At 31.3% G+C, this 17,104-nt stretch overlaps 4 protein-coding genes across 6 annotated transcripts; 2 read left to right on the plus strand and 2 right to left on the minus strand.

The window, feature by feature from the left end:
• Positions 1 to 4,501: 4,501 nt before the first annotated feature.
• LOC122400401 (probable serine/threonine-protein kinase DDB_G0282963) lies at positions 4,502 to 9,270 on the minus strand. Of its 3 annotated transcripts, none has more exons than XM_043402040.1 (13): positions 8,933 to 9,270; positions 8,142 to 8,329; positions 7,614 to 8,046; positions 7,392 to 7,537; positions 7,025 to 7,152; positions 6,806 to 6,945; positions 6,607 to 6,725; positions 6,379 to 6,502; positions 6,089 to 6,317; positions 5,834 to 5,977; positions 5,620 to 5,760; positions 5,464 to 5,546; positions 4,502 to 5,381 (listed from the first exon to the last, which is right to left on the minus strand). In XM_043402040.1, exons 2-13 carry the CDS (start codon positions 8,326 to 8,328, stop codon positions 5,252 to 5,254), a joined length of 2,004 nt encoding a protein of 667 aa, XP_043257975.1. In that variant the 5' UTR covers position 8,329; positions 8,933 to 9,270; the 3' UTR covers positions 4,502 to 5,251. The 3 variants fall into 3 exon arrangements, with proteins under 3 accessions (XP_043257975.1, XP_043257911.1, XP_043257829.1); XM_043401976.1 differs by having other exon boundaries at positions 6,806 to 6,942; positions 7,614 to 8,049; XM_043401894.1 differs by having other exon boundaries at positions 7,614 to 8,049; positions 8,933 to 9,269.
• A 592-nt stretch (positions 9,271 to 9,862) lies between these two features.
• LOC122404659 (succinate--CoA ligase [ADP/GDP-forming] subunit alpha, mitochondrial) lies at positions 9,863 to 12,803 on the plus strand. Its single transcript, XM_043408832.1, has 7 exons — positions 9,863 to 10,047; positions 10,866 to 11,101; positions 11,230 to 11,451; positions 11,610 to 11,714; positions 11,823 to 12,002; positions 12,176 to 12,310; positions 12,417 to 12,803. The coding sequence occupies exons 1-7, from the start codon at positions 10,011 to 10,013 to the stop codon at positions 12,501 to 12,503; spliced, it is 1,002 nt and encodes a 333-aa protein (XP_043264767.1). The 5' UTR covers positions 9,863 to 10,010; the 3' UTR covers positions 12,504 to 12,803.
• Positions 12,804 to 13,054: 251 nt separating this feature from the next.
• Positions 13,055 to 14,153, minus strand: LOC122404666 (UDP-N-acetylglucosamine transferase subunit ALG13 homolog). Its single transcript, XM_043408844.1, has 3 exons — positions 14,018 to 14,153; positions 13,597 to 13,836; positions 13,055 to 13,513 (listed from the first exon to the last, which is right to left on the minus strand). The coding sequence occupies exons 2-3, from the start codon at positions 13,735 to 13,737 to the stop codon at positions 13,100 to 13,102; spliced, it is 555 nt and encodes a 184-aa protein (XP_043264779.1). The 5' UTR covers positions 13,738 to 13,836; positions 14,018 to 14,153; the 3' UTR covers positions 13,055 to 13,099.
• A 151-nt stretch (positions 14,154 to 14,304) lies between these two features.
• LOC122404652 (dynactin subunit 4) lies at positions 14,305 to 17,001 on the plus strand. Its single transcript, XM_043408819.1, has 9 exons — positions 14,305 to 14,440; positions 14,527 to 14,597; positions 14,901 to 15,097; positions 15,347 to 15,486; positions 15,568 to 15,733; positions 15,819 to 16,002; positions 16,086 to 16,278; positions 16,349 to 16,539; positions 16,625 to 17,001. Exons 1-9 carry the CDS (start codon positions 14,312 to 14,314, stop codon positions 16,842 to 16,844), a joined length of 1,491 nt encoding a protein of 496 aa, XP_043264754.1. The 5' UTR covers positions 14,305 to 14,311; the 3' UTR covers positions 16,845 to 17,001.
• Positions 17,002 to 17,104: the final 103 nt, after the last annotated feature.

A 17,104-nucleotide genomic window follows, 5' to 3' on the forward strand; every position in this document is an offset into this window, starting at 1 on the left:
AGCATCGGCTAATAGTCCTCTTCCGTGATGCACTGACTCTAATTCCGGTAACGAGGAGTTTAAATTTCAAATTGAAAAAATAAGTAATTTGATTGGAAAATATTAAATTAGATTACCGCGACCGAGGATTGAAATCGGCGAACAAATGACTCTATTATCGCGATTGAGAAAACAAGGAGAGCCACGATGCTCTGGAAATAATTTAATACCGCGTAAGAAACACTGCTTCTATTCTCGCGTTTGCCTAACATCGCGAACGATAACGTACTCGGGGTCACTTTGCCCCGAGAAACAAACTTGTTGCTACGTACAATCATTGAATCTACCGGCCGCATTGCGCGCGGCCAACAAATTTCCTGGAAAGAAAAGAGCTGAAAAGAAAGGGACAGGAGACAAGAAACACAACAAGCACATCTGTGCTTTGCCTATCGATTTTCTTTTTTCTTCTTACAAGAGTTCGTCAACAGAAATACTGCTTTACTTAGTACTGTTGTATACATAGTTTGTCCCGTACAAGATCAATGCCACGAAGGCGAAATTTTCTCAATCAGTGAGAATTTCAACGATAAAATATTATCTACGAAAATAATTACGTACAAGTAATTATTCAATTTATAAATATTATATCACTAAATTTCATAGTTAGAGTTGTAAGCATGATTATGTTTACTTTCTCGAACGTTAGAATATCCCGTAATTTTTATAAATATTCCGAAATTTGCAAAAATTAATGTTTGTTAATTATTTATGCTTTAATAGCATATTCCAACTACGTGGTTTCTACGTTTTCTTAAACTTGCATCGAAATATATATGCAAATTGCAATTACAACAATTCATAAAGAAATATAAACGATCAATTAAATAAATAACACTCGGAAATATTCAATCGCGATCAGAATACAGTTAAATATGAATTATTTCAATTTATCGTCGATATCTACCGACGCCATTTCTGTATACTTCGATATTATATCGAAGTGGATAAAAGGTTTGTCAAAGATTTTCATAATTTATCTTAACAATGGCCGATTATAAAATTATGATCATGCTTGCAACGAATGATTTCATAATGAAATAAAAATATATAAATATTAATATGGGTGTTAATTTTTGTTGTAATTGTTTGAACGTTACCAATATTCCCTCCAAAATATGTCGACTCGTCTGCCATCTGTTATGGTGTACTTTACGCGCCAATAAAACATCCCATGGCATCGAATTTCAATCAGAGACTGCAACAGAAATAAAATACAAATTAAATCATAATTAAACAATGATTGATTATAACGAGGAAATAGCAAAAGGTTAGAAATACGTACTTCGTTGATCGCGAAACGCCGACACGTCTTGAGAGGTTTCAATAAGTCTTATTATTTCTTAATTTCGAATTCCAATAAGAGACTGTAAAAGAAACGAAATAACGATGCATTAAAGTACACAAACGATTATTATAATTAAGTAATGGTTAAATCGAGACTGTATTGCAAGAGATCGTAAGTAGTAATACGCGAGTAGTAATACGGGAAGGATAAACAGGTTGGAAATACGCACCTCGGTCGCGGAACGCCGATACGTCTCGACACGTCTTGCTATGTTTATTTTCAAAGTAGGAATGATGGCCGTCCGCTGTGCTCGGCAACGCTCGCGAATTAGGCGGCGGGGTGGGGGAAGCTCCGATGTCTCGCGAAGCTTGTTTACGAACCCGAGGGATACCTCGGATAGAAACCGCGGATAGACTGATTTTAGCAAATTATTTACAACTTTAACTAGTCAAGGAAACGCGAATAATTCGTACTTTTCAACTCGTATGCATTTACACGCACCTAATCTGCTGCCTATCACACTAATTCAGTGAGTTTCTCAACTGACCGCCATCCATTTGAAGAGGTCGCAAAAATCACCTCCGAATTTTCAGGTCGGTATGGTAGTCAGATTCGGCCACGAAAGTCCATAAGTCCATACACCTTTTACCTTATGGACTTTCGATGGCGGTCAGTTGAGAAACTATGGAAGGGATTCAAATTCATTTCTGAATCTGTTGGTAACGTTGCGAATGACACGAAAATGGTAACGGGGCTCTAGAAAAAATACATTGGATGTAAGGTCCCAAAATCATCAATCCAATGATTAAACTATTATTTATTAAATGTGTATCGTTTTCTTATAAGAATCAATTGCTCGCTGTTCTTTTTATATAATATGTGTAAAAATTATACTTTACTTTCTCATATGTCATTTATTTTGAATAACTTATATTCTGACATTTTAACAATAAATTGATACATTTAACATTGTATTACATTCCTATAGTAACATATACAATTTATATTCCTATAATTTACGAAGGTATATAAAATTATTGTTTCTCAATGTACATATTTAATAACTATATAAAGGTACGTATCCACTTGTTCGAATTAAGTGGAAATGTGAGAAAAAAGTTTTCCATAGTCAGCTTGTCAACATAGTACAAATACATGCATTCCTTTTACTCAAATTTTCTGCTTAGCATAGACGTGTATACTACAATTATAACATTAATTTCTAGGAGTATAACTCTTTTTGAGAAATCACATGCAAATTAAATTGCATGCATTTGCATTTGTATAACATATAATTTAAAAGTATCTCAAATACTGAGATATAAACTTGGCTAACTTAAGCCCATTTAAATGATAAGCAAGATGGAAAAGTGTTTGCAAGAACTTTCTACTAATTACTTTGAGTCATTGTCAACAATGGCAGTGCAGCAAGAATTTCTTAATGATAGTAGTGTTAATTAGAAATACTGAACAATCAACAAATTTAGTTTGTTCAGTTATTCGCCTATTTTGATACATAAACATTCAAATTCTTTTGGTAATATTCAAAACATAAAGGAACCATTAATTTAAATAAATCATTACAAAAGTATAAACACAATTTTTACATCAAACGTTTAAAATAAAATCTTAATTGATTAAAGTGTATCTTTTATGTTCAAAGATGTTCAAATAAACAACACCGTGGTAAATATTCTAGTCATTTTTTTTACAACTTTGGATATACTCGTACAACTATTAAAGATTAAATTCCACGTATATCGATTGTAATCAATCAAACGGTAAAAGATACCTTTTATTTTTGTTAAAGAATTTATACAAGTTTAAAAGTCACTATTATAATGTTTGTTGAATATATTAACTGTATGTACTTGAAGCAATTTAATGTCTGATAATTAAATTTCAGCAACATTCTTAGAATGTTTAATTTGACTTTGAGAATATTATACATCGTCCTTAAGCTGGCTCTCCATATAGAAATGATTATAAATATTATAAACATGATGCAGAACCATGTTTCACGATTATGATTCGATATAGTAACAACATGAAGCTTATCAATTCACTCTTTGTATTTGGATATTTGGAAGTTCAGTGATAATAAACTTGATCGCTGCTTTCTACGATTCAGTGTCATTTTGATTACATTACGATCTAATGTAACTATTTACAATTCCAATATTATGTAAGGCCTGCACAGTGCAGTAAATGACTTCTACGACAATTTCTTTATATATTATAGCAAAGCTTTGATTCCACTGAATGCTTATGACTCAAAATATATGTTCGCGTTTAATTCAAATAGCATTTATTGTATCCAGAATCAACTTTCAAATAAATATGTTTTGATATACTCTTTAAAGAAAAGTGTAGTCTAATTTTCATAAAATTTATGCGTCTTACCACTCGGTAAAGATAATTGAGTATTTAATTTTAATTTATTTAATTTTTAAGCCTTTAGCTTTGCTTTGCTATGTAGGCTGTGCATGGTTAATTCGATAGCCTTCAATTGTTAACTTAGTTTGGTGTTTACATTATACTGGTTTTTTTTCTCTAATATTACACTCAGAAAAATCATCACATAAATACGATACTTACTGCTAATAATAAGACGAGAATTCTTAATCACGCTAATGTTTTCTTTCAGTATAAAAATCAAGGACATTTTATCAGATATCTTCGCTTTGAAAAGGCATCTATATTGTTTGTTTGTATAAGAACGAGTGAAAATAGTCTGCTCCTTTTTCTTTAATCACAAATACTCTTTGTGAAGATTATTATATCATGTTAAGTAAATCGGATCAATTAGTGTTTTAAATTCTTAAAGTTACAAAATTATAATATATATGGTCAATATCTACTAAAATTATTCTATGTAATACTACTGCACAATAATGTATGTTACTATGTTAATATATACAATAATAATATACAGTAGCGTCACATGATATTAGTAACAGTATGTATTCCTTTAACTATACTTACTTTTTAGAATTTTTCTACATTATTTTTATATTTATTCATTATGCTTTTTCATTCCTGACTTAACTAAATTTTTTATAAAGCTTTTAAACTATTTGTAAAATTTGGAGTTCTTTTATTCGATATCGGAATTTTAAAAATTTAACAAAAAGCGGACTTTATTATTTTAATACTTTTTTTTATATATTCCTTGAATTATTTAAATACACTTCTTTTTAAAGCTTGTTTAATATAAAAACTTATGAAAATGTACATAGCCTCAAAGAATTGTTTATGTATCAATCGTAGTTTTCAACATTTTCATAAATTATTAAAATACGGTTAGTATACATAGACTTTATATGGATATATGTAGCACCCAGTAGAATTACTGTAACATGGGAATAAAGTACTTTTGCATGATTCTTATAAGTTTACGTTTTTTTTCCTTTTTCTCTTTTAATTAAAAAAGGTTTCCTACACTGGCAATTGCCTCAAGATTTCAATAATTAACATTTTTTTCTTTTATCACACGTAATAAAACAGTAGGGTACAAAAAATGGTGAAGACATTAACCTCTTCAAATGCTTGATATAATAAACTTCTTGTCATTTGAAATACTATATATGCAATAAATCGTCGAAAAAAAAAAATAAAATTTCATTAATACGATAACGCATAATGAACAAACCTAACGTTTCTTATGTACAATATTATTAATACCCATGAAATTAATACAAGGATAATAATGTTAAATCAAAACAATCTCTCCTACAACTTCAGGAACTTAGTTCTGCTCAATTATTGATATTTTGATTAGTCACAGTAAAATTTATATACCAACATTCATAGTAGTGTCAGAAGAAGATTTACCCATGAATAGGACATTTTAAAGTATTTTATAAAATGCGAATATTACCTGATCATACTTAAACAAGAAAAGAGATGATTAAAATGGATCTTAAACTATGCAGTGGTGGCAAGCTCCTTGTGTAGAAAAGTTTCAATATCCACTCGACATATAGGACAGCGTTTATTAGTGCACAACCACTGATCGACACAGTCTATGTGAAATAAATGCATACATGGAAGTCTCCTGTAAAATAAATTAAGAGGAAACATAGTCACTAAACATAATCTATAACAAAATAGGTTTTTGTATACAAAATAATATATACCTGACACTTTCACAGTCTTCAAATTCAGACAAACAAATTGTGCATTTCTCAATAGCGTCTTCGCCATTCTCGACTTTTTTAACCTGCAAAGATATACAATAATATGGTGATAATATGATAACAGACATGTACATTAATATATTTGTAATTCATTACCCGTTTGTACTTATGAGGGAATGTATGATTTTCAATTGACTCCTGCGTTGCTCCGCAACTAATATGAGCCATACGCCGCAAATCGACGAGGCTCATATAACCTTCCAGACGCAATGACATATCACGAGCACCAGACTCTAACTACATGTTACAAAATACGCGTGTAATATACATATTAACGTGTTCAATAAATGTATCGTAACATAAAACATACCATATGTGGATGAAAACTGATATGCGGGACTGGTGGCGGTCTTTGACGCGGACCATAATGATGGTACATGTGATGATGCACATATTGATGAACCGGCATCGAAGGCAACATTACTGGTGGCATTGGTTCCATTTCTAATAGTTCCTAAAAAAATTCAACGTTATTAAAATATTTAATTTTGAATAAAACATAATTTGAAACTTCTATGTTCAAAGCTAAGATTAAGTAGTACAACTTTGTAGGGTATCGAATTACCATTACAGGTTGCACAGGACAATTTGTACTGTAACTTGATGGACCTCTAGCTTCTGGATGACTATAAACAGTAGGTTGTTGCGGAGGTGGCAAAATTGGGGGTGGAGGATAATTTTCTGCATATGTCATATTTTCCGAACCATTGCAACGATTATTCGAAGTATTAGAGTTTCCATTATTACAAGTATGATGAGTTGCTTGATGCATATGTGGACCACACGACGTAGTGCTATTAAATACGAAAGTTACTGTATAATGTGAACCGTTGAATTTATTTGTGTAATACTAACGTGTAATGTGACGAAGATCGTGCATAGAGCCGTCTCCTATGCGATTCTTGCGTGCGTTGTTGGATAACCCATAATCTTTCATGCATCGGGGGCATTCGTGTTCTTGACATTCCCGTAGGAGCATCTATAAAAAAATTCTTTTATGTATTATAAATATTATCATATTTATCAAATATAATATTACTAAAAATTTGAACGATCATTGAACGGTTCAAATAAACGTTTTACCTGGCAGTTGACCATATCCTACAGGTATAACTGGAATTGGAATTCTATAATTGTGGTGCATACATCGGTTATGATACATGTAGTCTGGTGATCCATGCATGCAGTAAGTGTTGTTCCCGCTAAAATAATTATTAAAATCAACAAATTATAGAAAATATGAATGACGTCCATGTACAATAAAATGTTAAATAACTTTTACCTATGTACATTATCTGTTGTCCATGGATTTACTACCGAAGTTGTTGGAATAGATGGTGTATGTTCTTCATCTGATTCCACAGTTAAATCAACCACAGTTACTGGACGATTACTTTCTTCATTATTTTGTACAGTATTCTGCTAAATAAATATACTATACTATAAACAATTAATGTAAAATGTATGTAGATTCCATTTCAATATAATTTAACTTTCTTACTTTATTATTGTGATTTACTGTTCCAAGAACTTCAACAGACCCATCTTCATCATCACTACTAGTGGCATCATCACTGCTGGAGGACCAATCTAATTGTAGATCTGGTGCTGACGGTGTATCATCATGTCCTACTCAATGAAATCAAATATAATCCATGAAAGTACCTTATTACTTATACATTTAACTAATAATAATAATAATGAACAGCCTAACACATTGTATTTGTTATTTGAAAACTTATCGATATACATTTTACCCATCCCTCTTTACATGTAACACAAAAACTAATACGATAGACATTGCCATATATGTATACATACTTTGCCTTTGGTTTATTTAATATTAACGATAGAAAAAATAATTATACTTGTACGAGTAGAATGTTGCTGTGAATTAATTGTATTTGGCAAAATTGGATGGTATAAATTATTAGATTCATTGGCACTATCATTTTCAATATTCTGCATAACTCTGTTTAAAACATTTCCATCATTGACTGTTGATCTAGTTGTGCTGAAAATAAAGATAGAACAATGAGATTCGATTATTAGTAAGCAAAACCAAACTTTGAGGTATTGATACCTCATACCTATTAAAAACATTATCTGATAATCTTGATGGTCCAGCTATACTTAAGCTATCAGACTGTTGACTGCTTAACGATTTATGTTCCTCGTGCTTTTTACTTTTATGCCTTACTGGTGGATCCCGTTCATGTAAAATTCTTTTACGATAATTTTCACAAGCTCTCTCTTCGCATGCATTTCCTATCTGTCGGTTATGAGATTCCTGTTTTACGCTTCGTTCGTGTCTGTTTTGGCACATATTACAATTTAAGCGTTCAGGTTGCCAATATTCATGAGAATCTCCTACTGTTTCAGGTCCAGTTAAATAACTTCCAAAAACAAAATTACTATCCGAACTAGAATGGTGCGGTGGATTAATGTAAGGATTAATAGGTGCTAGTTCAGATTCTTCTATATCGCTTTCCGCAAATAAATGTTCATATTCCATCTCGTTAGCTGCTGCAAAGATATTATTGTTGTATAAATATATGACATTTCAGTTTAATAATTTCACTAAATCAGATGTCTTTGTATATAAATTTTATTTATACCTGAAGTAAATCTTGACTGTGGAGATGGATCGACTGTAGATGTAAATGCTGTATCAAATATATCTGCTAAAGAAGTTGAATTAGCTTCTACAACGGACTGTGCGGCAGATTCTCCATGATATAAACTACTTTGTTCTTCTGCTTTTGTTTTATACCAAACTTTTTCAGAGCTTGTACTTTCTTCCATCCTATTTTATGTATTTAATTAATCACTGATTGCTTATAAAGTAATTAATATGAATGCAGAAAATATTATCAAAGAGATAATACTATACAAATTAAAAAATATCTCTGTCTTATACTCAGCATACATTTATGAAATAAATACATTGAAACACATCTCTTGTCTTTGCACAATTGAACTCGGTATAAAGAATTATAGATTTGATTAAATTATTCGTTATAGAACGATAAAATAAATTAAAATACTAAAGAACTCCAGGAATATAATACTCGAATAAAAATTATACGCGTATCATTTTTATTTCCTATCGATTTGTTAATACTTCTTTCCACTTTCATAAGTGACATAGGTATATTTAAACAATTTATGAATATTAGCCAACGATGTGACGAGGAATAATTTTACATCGCATAACACACAGTAATGTCAAGCGAATTATGTTGGAAGTAGTATGATCGAATAGAGTTTCTAAATTTCGGAAAATAATTTTTTTGTCGCGAAGATATATCGAACAAAATCGGCATTTCATGCAGATATTATTTTTCCATTTACAAACATTTGAAACAATATCAATCGAAACCATTAAATGTTACGAAAGTATGTATACCTTGCAATTTCGTCGATGATTTTGTAAAACGATAAGGCTCTCTTCACCACGTCATTTTTATCAAGATATTTATTTCCAATATCTCTCTATGATTCATGTCACACTATCTATATGCGTCAATATTAGTCTCGTAATTGGATCACTTGGAATTTCAACAAATTTTTAATCCGTATAAAAATTTCGATATAATTAAATTCTTATGTCAGTAATAACAATAAAATCGAAAAAGAATTTACGTAGACTTTCTTTCGGTAATCTACATTTGGCAACTACGATACCATCAACCGTAACTTTCGTTAACTACGCTCAATTTTAGGTGATCTCCGTTGATTATGCAGCATGCTACCTTTCCGTGGCATAAAACTATGTAACCATTATGTTTCTTCCCACTGTCGTAACACGAATTTAATATTCATACATAGAACACCTTGTACCTCATAATTTACTTTTCTCCTTTTCCTGCCACATTATCTTAATTTCCGCATTGCATATTTTTATTTAAAATGTACGTAAGAATTTCATGAATGAATCTCACATATTTCAAAGTATATGTACATATAGAGGCAAAGCTAACTTCTCTATTTTTCTGCCAATGAAACGGTCACGATTCTAGGAAAATTGCACTTCTAATATTTCTTGAAATTGTGAACACGTATAATGTTTCTGAAAAATTCGTCTTGAGATTTCAGTGTAGCGTTAAAGATGAGCTAAATTTTCTAATACCCGAACAATTTATTAAGATAATAATTTTCCTTGCGCTCATAACTATATATGAAACTACAATCTCTATGGTAAAATTTCTGTATTGGAAATCGGACCGAAGGAGAAGCTTTACGAAGTACTTGACCAATCAGTTTGATAGTCAACGTTCCTGTCATTTAATGACAAGTAACGAAATCGTGGAAACAGGTACGTAGTACGAACTTCCATACATACATGCGATAAGTGCACTTTGCCCGTGTACTTTCTTTCGGACTCGACCTTCTCGTCAGTCCACAGAAGTTAGTCCTCTTAATGGTGGTTGTCCAATAATACAGTTTTGTTCTTTAACTTTTTTAGCAGAAATATCAATTAAAAAATGGCTGTGGCTGTCAGAACATTTTCAAAATTCACAGGTAAGACTAGGATGTCATCGTGTATGTTTCAACATTAAAAAGATATCTTGCAATTCTTGAAAATTTTGAATAAATATTTGAAAAATACTTAAGATCTTTCACGCCCCTTTTTTCCCGTTATCTTTCGTCAAATGTGCTCTTGTGTTAGAAACTAAAAATACCCCTGACATCCCGCGTTTGCGTTAAAACTTCATTATGTAAGGACGTATATAATTAATCGTAATTCAATTTCTACTAAAAAATGTGCTCTCAAATAATTTCATTCCCAACATAGATTCGTTCTACTTTAATTATCAATGGAACATTATGTAATTTTTATATTAAATTTCTATCCTTTTTGTCTTTGCAATAAAAACTTATCTCATAATGCTTTTTTGATTTTATATATGTTTTCCTGCTCGTATATATTTATATATTAATGCTATCTATGTTAGTATTATTTCCTTTGAATATTAGAAACAGTGTTTGTACGTATTTAGTTCAATAACATGATTAATTCTCTGTTCTGTCATAGCAAATGTCATACCAATCAATTAGACATCATTGGATGATGTTTAGTCAATGAACCTTGACCCAAAAGTGAAGAAATTTGATATTGTTACTATTAATAAATCTGGCTGAAGACAATACTGATTTGAAATATATCAATGCTATGAAATATATACTTCTTTCTTTTTTTTTTTTTTTTGACACTCATTGAAACTTGATACTAGTAATATATTCAAATAAAAATTGCTGTTATCGTGTATTTCACTTTGAAATCTTGTTTCATATCTTATGTACATTAGTATAAATAAATTACTCTTTTTATGTTTCAGTTAGAAATTGTGGAAATTTATTACGCTCCCAAGTAAGGTTCAATTATACAGAAACTAGAAAAAACTTAAAGATTGATTCCAATACCAAAGTCATATGTCAAGGTTTTACTGGCAAACAAGGAACATTTCATAGTCAACAAGCTATCGACTATGGTACTAAATTAGTAGGTGGTGTCAACCCTAAAAAGGCAGGTAGCGAACACCTTGGAAAACCTGTCTTTAAAAGTGTTAAAGAGGTTGGTAAACAGTGTTTGTTTGCAAATTTTATTTTCTGTTTTTTATATAAATTTTTATATATTATACATATGAAAAATCAAACTTGCAATAGTGCTAACTGTATGAATAGATCTTTTCTCTTTTATAGGCAAAAGATGCCACTGGTGCTAGTGCAACTGTAATTTATGTACCTCCACCAGCTGCGGCGGCAGCTATCATGGAGGCAATAGATGCTGAAATGCCATTAATTGTATGTATTACTGAAGGTATTCCCCAACATGATATGGTCAAAGTCAAAAGGCGACTTTTGGAGCAAAACAAATCTCGTCTTATTGGGCCAAATTGTCCTGGAATAATAGCTCCAGAACAGGTACAGATATTAGAAATTTCTCAATGGTTTTTAATTTTCATATCTTCTACTGCACAGAACAAGTAACACAAAACTATGAATGTTATCCGTATATCATTTGATACATGTATTATGTAAATTGCAATGTGCTAACTGCTTATACTGTATTACTATTTCAGTGTAAAATAGGTATTATGCCAGGACATATACATCAGAAAGGAAAAGTTGGTATTGTATCAAGGTCTGGAACTTTAACATATGAGGCTGTGAATCAAACAACCCTTGTAAGCAAATAATATTGTTTTGCAAATTTCTCTATAAAGTAAACATTACGTTTATACAGTTTTCTAATGATATACGTTACGAATAATACGAGAAAATTTTACTTTAAGGCTGGTCTTGGGCAAACTCTTTGTGTTGGAATTGGAGGCGATCCATTTAATGGAACGGACTTTATCGATTGCTTAGACGTGTTTCTCAGGGACCCAGATTGTGATGGTATTATAATGATTGGTGAAATTGGTGGAAGCGCAGAAGAATCAGCAGCAGAATATCTCATTGAAAAAAATACTGTTGGTTGCTGTTCTGATTTACTGGTATCCAAGTCCCATCCTATCCTTATAAATGATCATTCTTTTCCCCCCCAGTAATCCTAATATCCAGGAACAATTCATGTCCTTGTAACTATAAATTATTGCAATATTAACGTATTAATATGTTTCGGTAATGTATGGTGTAATTTTAGGGTGGTAAAGCTAAACCAGTGGTGTCATTTATTGCTGGTCTTACTGCTCCACCGGGACGAAGAATGGGCCATGCTGGTGCAATTATTTCAGGTGGAAAAGGAGGCGCTCAAGATAAAATCAATGCACTTGAAAAGGTATCATTAGGGTTTATATGTGGTTGCTCGTGTAGAGATTATGTTAAATTTAAATTCGCGCCACAGTTTGTATTATTTTTGTCACGTGCAAAATATTTTTTTGCAGGCTGGTGTAATAGTGACAAAGAGCCCAGCACAAATGGGAAATGTACTCTTAAAAGAAATGACGCGTCTTGGTTTGATCTGTAATTAAAAAACACATGCTACTATAAATATATGTAGTTTGCCCCATGTGCACGTATCTTCATAAAATAAATTGAAAGTATAAATAATTCTGCGATCATCTAACAAACGAAACAGTATAATGCTTTAGAATATAAAAATTCTTCGAATTGATAATAATTCAATGACTATGTTCATTGTCATGCAAGATTGCCTGACTACTACTGTACTCCCAAAGACGAAGCTTACGAAGCGAAAGAAACGAACCTTTTCTCAATGAAGAAAATTTATTTCAACTCTGTACAGTGTCCATGAAATATGTTTACAAAATAGCTTTTTTTTCACAGTAGAAGTCATTCAAAGATAATTTAGAAAGTATTTAAGAAAACGTTAACTGCCGTTATCCTGTCTGTTTTCCTTAACTTGAAATTATAAATTTTCTATGTCAATATGATATAATTTTAAGAAACAGTTATTTAAGCAACTCTAATTACTATTGTAAATTTTACCAAATCTATATCTGTTGTAATAAATAATGGAAACTATTATAATATATACTCATAATGAAAAATAAAACAGCTTATGGCCATAATGAAATATTTTAATTCTATAAAGTTCTTTTTATGTTCAAAACCCCATTATTTGGTTTATTTGATCAGCAATGTGTGTATTTCTGTAATTAACAAAAGGTTTCAATGAACTAAAATCCATTGTTTGGATAGTATGTGACAAGGTTTCGCAGGTACAGTAATATAAATGTTTATCTATGTAAAGTTGTTCAGCTAATTCCAATTGATGATTGTCCATTAGATTCTGGTTTACAACCACAATCAAATTCTTTTTATTTTCCAAAGAATCAAGAATACTTCCCGCCCCTGCATGACTTATAACAAGATCTGTAGCTTTTACATGTTCAAGTATATTTGGACTTATAGTGAAATATTCTATGGTAATGAAACCACAACATGGTATGCAATTTGGTACATATGAAGTTTTACCAATTTGAAGGATTAGCTCATTATATCCTTTTGATGATAATGCCTAAAATAATAATGCAAAAATATATAGTCTCTGCTATAATAATTAAAAAAAAAAAAAGAAATTAGCAGTTTCATTTGTTTTACCTCTAAAATTTCTGAATTAAGTACTGTTTCAATTAATTCGTCAAATTTGGTTGTGCCAACAGTAACGAATACTCTCTTTCCAGGCAATGCCATTTTAAATATCACAGACAATGTACAGATAACAAAATAGACAGTGTCCATTAGACATTTCGTCTTACAAGATTTGGTATCATAAAACTGAAGTGCCAACCTTGTAAGAAATCAGCTACTTTAATTGCATTCGATAAATGGATTCTTTTTCTGTAAAAAAGAATTTGTTATAATTTTAACCATATTCCCGATAAAATGAATAGTTTTTAGAAACACATAGGGGGAAAATAAGCCTTTATCTTTAGATCTAGAGTTTCGAGTTTCGAGTTTCGAGACTTCGCAAAGTTTCGGATTTAGGTTTTGCGTAGTTAAAAATTATGTTTCAACCCACCTCTTTTTTAAAGATACTTTAAAACTCTTTTGTAAAGTATAAATAACAGTCGATTAAAAATAGAAAAAGATTACGTTTGGTGTACGATACTGCAATGTGTAATGTTTTTTTCAAACGGTGGAAATATATGTGTGCGTGATGTCAACCGCAATCCCACAATGTGTGCGCGCGTATATTGACAGGTGAGCAACGTGAATAAAGATGGCCTGAAGAAAGTGTGGAAAACACATTTGCCAAAGTGACGTATAGAGCTGATGTATTTTTTTAAATAACATCGAAACGAACTCTTCGATCATGGCGTATCTGAATCAACCCGATTATGTACGTTACGTTTGTAACTGTGGATCCTTGAAACCAATTTATAAGATTTATTACTGTAGGTATTGTTCGAAAATTCGGTGTGGTTACTGTCTCTGTCAAGAGGTACGTATTTTCTGTACAGTAATCAGTTTAGTAGTTTGTGTAGTTTCCTTTTTATTATGCGTATAATCTTTTTATTATTGTAATAGGTTGATTCTCATTATTGCCCTAACTGTATGGAGAATTATCCATTGTCAGAGGCCCGTCTTAAAAAAAACAAGTGAGTTTAAGTTGTCAAGAAGTAAAGTGTAAAATTTAATATTGATTGACATGTCCGACTACTCTGATCGGAGTCGGTTAGCATTTATTACTTTAAACATTATATAAGATATGAATAAAATGTATTAATTATCTTACTCGTATAAATTAATGACATTAAAAAATTTATAAATAATGAACGGTACAAATGTAAAAGTGGCTCTGACCAGAGTCTGTAGACATGGAGCAAACATGTTAAATTGTATATTATTAAGTAGCATATATATGATTGTATTACGTATTGATCAAAGTAATACGTTAACAGGTGTTCAAACTGTTTCGAATGTCCTTGCTGTTTTCATACTTTATCCACAAGAGCCGGCCATGTGCCTGTAAGAGTTACATCTGCAGAAAGAGAAGATGTTAAAGATGTTAAAACAACACCAAAGAAAGTTTATTATTTATTTTGTTCATTATGCAGATGGACCTCTAGAGATGCTGGTATTCCAGATCAGTCTGTAGGTATGTTTTACCAAAATACCATATTAAACTAGTAATGATAACAAATTATTTTTAACACTCGGACGGCGGTATGGGATCCGTTTCTCACATAAAATTGTACGTAATTGATTATGTTTACTGATTTCTATTGTCCATTACAGTTTCTAACTTCTAGTTTTGAGTCTAGTTCTAGTCTAGAGTGGGGTCCGAACGCTGTCCGAGTGTTAAAACACATAAAATGATGTATTAAACTGATAACATCTTATTCAGCTACTGGAGGTTGGCCTGAACAAGAAAATCCACATACCAGTCGTATTAATGCTTTAATTGATTATCATAAAATATTAGCTTCGATAGAAAAGCAACAATCCGAGAAGAAGAATCGTCCGACACGTCCTTTCATGCCAATGGTAAAGCGTTTAACTAACGTTGATTTAAAAAATATTTTTTTTTAAACTGTGTGTGTAATTTGTTTTTTTTTTAATATTTAGGCCATGTTTACTATAACATCTGCTATGGTTCGTAAACGTATTGGTCAGGCTGCGGAAACTCCGACGCGGACACAATCAAACGATCATCCTCCGCCATCCGTTGCTAGCGAAGAGGTAGAGGAATTACCAGCCGAAATTTTTACAGATCCTGTAGACATAACTAAGAGTAAGCAGTTATTTAAAATAAAATTAACAAAATATCAATAGAACATTATCTTACATGAAATTTTTAAAATGATTTTCAAATGTAGTTACCACATTAGAACAAAGACTGCAACATCTGGATGCGCAAGCAGAGAAAGTGAATGAACTACGTCCGCAGAATCGGCAGTACTTAATCAGGAGATCACAGCGCTGTCGTGCTTGTGATCATATTCTTAGTAAACTAGATCTTTGCGTACAGTCTATAAAGTTTAAGATTCAGTTAGCTGCATTGTAAGTTCCTGATATAATTTGCGCATTTTGTTTTTTTATTCTTTATATAAATACGTTACTATTACAACATATTTATGTTTCAGTTATCATGTGCCGGAGGTAAGAGTTGTTGTTTGCGAACCACTTCATCCAGGCAAAAAAAGTGAATTATATTTAAAATTTTGTAATCCAACTCAACATCAAACTCAAGTAGTATTGTTACCATTGGACACGCCAATGACCTCAGAAGATGTTACAAGCGAGAAAGAAGATGTTAAACAGGAGAACATACCTCAGGTAAATGCTTTATACTTTGTTATAAAATATAGTATTAAGAAAAATTATTTTTAATGATATTAAATTATAGGCTCCCGTGTCACCAAATTTATTACCGTGGATTGTACGACAAGTGCCTATAGTAGAAGAAACCAAGCCTATAAAAATTAGTGCAAACGCAAGTGTACTTTTGCCACAACGTCCTCTTATACTTCCTCCTAGAGACGATGCCGCTGAGTATGATTATACGGGAGATACTCATAACTTTCAAGATGATACTAAGTATGCATTTTGTCATTTTAATCTTTTAACGTTGTATTTACGATTATATCTCATTACATGTTTTAAAATGTAATTACTTTCAAAGGCTCGTGATCTGGCGAAAAGCAAACAAGGCAATTATAAAATTAGATGTAACACCGTATGAAAATTTAAAGGAGACTGAAAATGAACCTGTCATAATTGGATTTGTTATGCAGTATGGATATGTGAACACAATCACAACATTAGAACATAAAGCACCGAAAAAACTGGATCTCAAAGTTCAACTGTATTTAACTGTGGGAACTCTTGTTGGCAGTGCTTAATGTTTGTCACAGATACTAACATTTACAAATTAATAAAATTACAATATAAACAATGTAACAATACATCAAATTTCTAAATATCGCGTGAAACTACTTTCACACGTTGCAATTAAAATCGTCTAATTAATTTATATTAATTTTAGAATTAATACTGATTAATCTATTTAATTTGTTTTATTGTTAATCTAAAATGAAATAAATATTTAATAAGAGATTGTATGCATTATAAAAGAAATTATACTTCAAATTATATGTATGTA

The sequence above is a fragment of the Colletes gigas genome, unplaced genomic scaffold, assembly GCF_013123115.1.
Source record: "Colletes gigas isolate AHSC1104 unplaced genomic scaffold, ASM1312311v1 Colletes_gigas_Sc00001, whole genome shotgun sequence".
Lineage (NCBI taxonomy): Eukaryota > Metazoa > Arthropoda > Insecta > Hymenoptera > Colletidae > Colletes > Colletes gigas.